Source organism: Ursus maritimus, assembly GCF_017311325.1.
Source record: "Ursus maritimus isolate PB19 chromosome X unlocalized genomic scaffold, ASM1731132v1 scaffold_X1, whole genome shotgun sequence".
NCBI classification, from domain to species: Eukaryota; Metazoa; Chordata; class Mammalia; order Carnivora; family Ursidae; genus Ursus; species Ursus maritimus.
Window position 1 is genome coordinate 112,503,922 of NW_024423319.1, and position 5,249 is coordinate 112,509,170.

General features: G+C 51.4%; 1 protein-coding gene across 1 annotated transcript; it reads right to left on the reverse strand.

Moving 5' to 3' along the window:
* Positions 1-2,051: 2,051 nt before the first annotated feature.
* MAGEB17 (MAGE family member B17) lies at positions 2,052-3,432 on the reverse strand. The gene has a single exon (XM_040634027.1). The coding sequence runs from the start codon at positions 3,390-3,392 to the stop codon at positions 2,388-2,390; it is 1,005 nt and encodes a 334-aa protein (XP_040489961.1). The 5' UTR covers positions 3,393-3,432; the 3' UTR covers positions 2,052-2,387.
* Between the last annotated feature and the right edge of the window lie 1,817 nt (positions 3,433-5,249).

Genomic DNA, 5,249 nt, shown 5'->3' on the forward strand with positions numbered 1-5,249 from the left:
ACCACCTATATTGTGGGGTGTTGAGCTCCCCATCCTCCGACATAGGGTTCCACATCTTGGCTCCTGTTCCTAGATTGAAGGCTTCGTAGGAAATGCTACATGCCTGCAAACACTTGAGCAACTTCCCTACTGCAAACCTTGCAGATGGAATCAGTGTGGCCGGAGTGGTGGGAGACTGGGAAGCTGTAGCTTAAGGCAGCATGCCCAGGACAGGTGGTGGCTGTCCGAGAAAAAGCCAGCCGAGTTATTCCTTCTCTTCACCAACTGGACTTAGCCTCTTCTGTAACTTTGGTTCTAATACATTGACTCTCTCTAAGGCGGGGGTGGAGCTGCATGGTTCGGCGAGCCCGTCTTTCAAGGTGATCTGACCCTGCATATGTAGGTGATCATACGGTCCCCAACTATTTTCTTTTTCTTTATTCACACCACTTGTTTATTTTGAGTCTTTATTGCTCTAGCTATGTGTTCCAAACCAGTAGTTTGTGCACAGAGCCCTCTTTTTATCACCTGACATAGATCTCAGGGTCGTGAAATGAAATGTGAATTATGACACAAAATCTGCATCTGGCTGAGAGGCACAGGGTAGTGTGGGCTCTAGATAAATTCAGACCATGGGTCCAGCCCTGGCCCTGCAACTTACCAGCAGTGTGAGCTCACTCACATTAGCAAACCCTCCGAGCCTCAGGTTCTCTGTCTGTGGAGCAGGTTTGATAAGCCCTGTCTCCCAAGACCGATGGATGTGTGGAGTACAAATCCAGCACAGAGCCTGACGAGTATTGAGATATTTTTGAATAGCAATTATTACCATGATTATTTTGACCCAGACGATACCATATACCACACTGGGATTTATTTTTTTTAATCGTGGAGGAGGTCAGAGAATATGCAGTGTTTTAGGGAGAAAACCAAACAAACCCAAATCAGCCAAAATGCTGCTTAAAACTAAATAATATTTCCCCACAAGGTGGTAAGTCATTTGATGTGGGTGTGTGGGAGATTTCCCGGTTGGATACACCGTGAAGCTACTACAGGTGATGCATCACTACAGGTATTGCCTCCCTCTCAGCTGCCCTTGCGTGTAACCCGTCTCGGTTTTTACTCATTTTACCACCACCAAAAATCTAGACATCATTTAGAGTTTGCCATATTACACAGAAGAACGCCCAATTTAGGTTTCTTGTTAATGGAGCGGTCAATCCCCCAACCCACCCCAGGCTAGGGCAAAGTGGTTGCTGACTCTCACCCTATTCTCAGAAACTCTCTGGACGCTGAGTGCACAAAACATCTAGTGAGTGCACTGTGTTCACCTGCCCGGAAACAGAGCCCAGGAGTCCCTCTACCCCTGCCCCAGGTGTCTGGGGACTTCTCTCTGGTTTACCACATCCCTAAGGAACTGTTAAGAGCAGTTTTCCATTGCAGACATAGTCTTTCCATTGTGAGACCCACCATCTGGGGCTCTGGTCCCTGCTCACCATTTCAACAGCTTCAACCAACCCTTGGTGCAGCCGAACTTACAAGTCCCTCCCACAGAGGGACTGGCAGCTTGCCGGGCTCCCAGCCTGCCTTGTCTCAGGAGATTGACCCGGGACTGCTTCTGTGGAGAATCTCCTCCCTCTTCTGCCTTCTGTTCACCGTCCGTCAGGAGGAGGAGTGTCTCTCCCCACGTTCCTTATCTGAGAGCTTCTCTTGGGCTCTGAAATGTTATTGGCAGGGCTGGGTCTTCTTTGCGTACACGTCCTAGAATTAACATGAAGCCTTCCAAAGAGCAGATGCTCCGTTCGTGTTTGGCGAACTAAAGAGATGGTGAACAAGAATTCTAATTCATGACAATTTATTTTCTCCCACATTCTTGAAAAGCTAAGCAAATCCAGGTATGTATCTTTTAATTCTACCAAAAGAAAGAGCAAAAGAAATAAGAAAAGCCAAGAATTAACCACTTTTTACTTTTTTTTTTTCACTATCTTGTTATCTCAACATTTTCACTGTGGGGTTCTCTTACATTTTAATGAAAATCCCTATTCCGGTGCAATGTTTTTCTTGTACTGGATCACAATAAAATATGCAAGGATTTTCAATTTGTTTTACAAAATACAAAACCATTACTCTCAGACTTGATAACCAGCAATAAATATGTGAGCCATGGTATTCATAAACTTAGATTCTGAATTTAAATAAACTTTTTTAAAAACACATTGGAAAGATAAGAAAAAAAGAGGTAAATCTGTACGTTATTTATGAATAACAAGAACACAGAGAAGAGATACATTCTGCTCTCTCCAGCTCCACCTGACTCCCCACTACGTTAGGAGGTTGACAGCCCTTTCCACCTGCAAGGTGAAGACCCTGTCCTCGACTTTGCTAGGGCTGAGGGGGCTGCTGGACATGGCCTAGGAGCAGTCGCTGGCCTGGGCACCAGGGGCAGCCTTGGTTGCAGCTCTGGCTTGGGCTCGCTCTTCCTCATCTCTCAAAGCCTCTTCATACCGGCCCAGGAAGGCAGTGGGGATCGTATCACTGACTTTAGCCAAGAACTCTAGGACTTTCATCTTGCTGGTTTCAGCGTGGGCTCTGGGACCCCACAGGAACTCATAGCGAGGGGGATCACTGTCAGGCACCTGGCGGTACTCCAGGTACTTTTCCTGCACCAAATCTTGGGTGATGAGCTTCCTGGGCTCCCCAAAGATGAGGTGCCTCCTCCCAGCATAGACCCCCAACACATTCAGGAATTCCCACATCTCCTCCTCAGTGGCACGGTTGCCATTCATGAAGATCACACCCAAGAGAGGCATCAGGAGCCCACTTTTGGGAAAACCCACGCCATCACTCAGACGCCCTTCGGTGGGAAGGCCCACTTTGCTAACAAATTCGTAAGAGTGACTGCTGGGGTCAACTTCCTTCAGCTCAAGGCCAAAGACCAGCTCCAAGCGCTCAGTGGTTCTCTTGAGGATCTCAGGGAATTGCTCCGTGTACTTTTTGTTGATAACCTTCAGCATTTCTGCCTCTGTAATGGGCTCCTTCATTTTATACTTGTACAGCAGAAAATGCACCAACATGCCTGCCTTCCTGGCCAGAGGATCTTTGTGAGAGCTCTCAGGGGAAGGTGGGGCCTGGGAGGAACTTGGACTTTCCTCCCCTTGGCTCTTGGCATCTTCATCAGAACTTGAGCCTGAAATGGTTACATCAGGACTGCTGGTGGTTCGGGCCCTCTGAGACTTTTGGAGAGGGCCTGTTGCAGGGGAGCTGAGGGGCGCACCCTCACAAACAGGCAAGGAGGAAGAGGAAGACTCTTCTTCCGCTGCTGCGGTGGCCTGAGCTCCCCCGGGACCCTGGCTCTCACCTCGGGCCTGGCGGCGTTTCTCACGGGCACGGCGCTTACTCTTCTGACCTCGAGGCATGACCGAGGTTAGGACCAGCAGGCAGGAGTGTAACAGGAGGCACCTGATGCAGGCACCTGGAGGAGGAGGATAAAAGGGTGTGAGTCCCCTCAGCAGGGAGATGTCATTGTGGCTTTAAAAATGCCCCACTGTAGGTGTCCTTGAGGGCACTGCTGTAGGACCCGTAGGGCTTCTGTTCTCTCAGGCGGTCTGTCTCCTGAGGACCTGGTGGAGGAAGTCAGAGCGCGCCTTAGGCTGTAGTCTGCCAGCCCTGGCTGGGACCAAGACCCTCCTTCTCTGTTCCTCTCTGACCCAGCTCCCCTGCCCCCTAAGAAATGAGTCATCTCATCCTAACAGCTTTGCCCATGGCTTTCCAGGCTGACACCACAGGGAAGCCTTTCTGCAGCCTCCTCTGTTTGGAGTGGTTTCTCTCATTGCTCACAGAGGATTTTTACCTTCACTCCCAACAGGGCCTGGGACACCTCTCTCTGCTAAACCGGAGCAACCAGTCCTTACACCAAGGCCCTCGCTTACTGAGACCCTGTGAAATGAAGTCAGGGGGCATCTGAATCTGTCAGCTCTGCCCTGGACTTCCCATGGGTGAGGCTTGGTGCAACCCTCTCCACTGGGGGGTTGACTGGTCCCCATTTCCTCCCTCAGTAGCCTCACCTTGACACCTGACCAGTCCTGGGACTCCGCCTTCAGTGGACCTGAGCTCATGCCTTTTACACCAAGGTCTTTGCTTAAATGGGACCTCAGAGTTGGAAGTTCAGGGTGAACCACATCCTGCCAAGGCTGCTCGGGGCCTGCAAAGGCTGAGAACAGGGTGGGGACTCTGTGGGATTCCACAGCTCTCCACTGGGTCATCAGCTCAGTCCTCACCCAGAATTCTGACCTTGGCTCAGGGTGGTACTTCTGACTCCTCATTCTACTAAACTGAGTCAACCAGGCTCAGATCAAGGTCTTCCCTTCCCTGAGTCAATGGAGGGGAAGTTGGGTCACACCACATCTAGATACACCTGCCTCAAGCCTCCTGGAGCTGAGAGCATGGGTAGTGTTCTGGTCTGCCCCCTCTTTTGGGGGGAGGTCCTCTCATTAGCCCTCAGGGTCCTCAATTCGAAATCCCACTAGGGCGTTGGTCTCCTCCAGCTGCAGAACGGGGGCCACTTCCTTAGACCAGGCCCTCCTCTCCCTGGGATATTTCAAGCAGGTCAGCCCCACGGCTCTGCTGGGACCTCCCAGAGCTGGGGGGCAAGGGCACTGGGTGGTTGTGTCAGTCCATATTCAGGATCTCCACCTTCATACCTGGCCAGGCCTGGAACTCCACCCTCCACTTACTAGAGTTCATGCCCTTCAGACCAAGGTCCTCCCCTTCTGAGTTCCCCAAGGTGGAAGTCAGGGTGAACCTCGGTATATCCGAGGCTATATGGGGCCTCCGAGGGCTGACAGCAGGGGCAGGACTGTTTGGGACCCCACTGATACACATCAAAGCCTGGGACTCCTCCATCTACTGATCTGGATCTACCAGCCGCATACTCGAGTCCTAACTTCCTCAGGCGCTAGACAGGAAACACGGACACACTGCATCTACCCATGCCTGCTGCTCCTAGTCGCGGTTGGCTCCTCCCCCCTTTGAGGGAAAGGTCCCCTCAGCACTCAGGCTCCCACCAGGACTCCAGTTAGGGCCCATGATTCTTCCCGTAGCAGAACTGTGGCCACCCTACCAATACCTAGGCCCTCCCTTCCGTGGTGCGCTCCACACACAGGTAAGCCAAATAATTGTGCCGGGGCTCCCAGTGCTACGGCTAGGGCAGGACTTCATGGGGCTTCCTTGGTGCTGGGCAGAGTGGTTGCTTCAGTCCACATTCAATGCCCTTA

What these genes read in the sequence shown, in the direction of transcription:
- MAGEB17 (XM_040634027.1), bottom strand. Translation starts at nt 3,392, where the DNA reads ATGCCTCGAGGTCAGAAGAGTAAGCGCCGTGCCCGTGAGAAACGCCGC.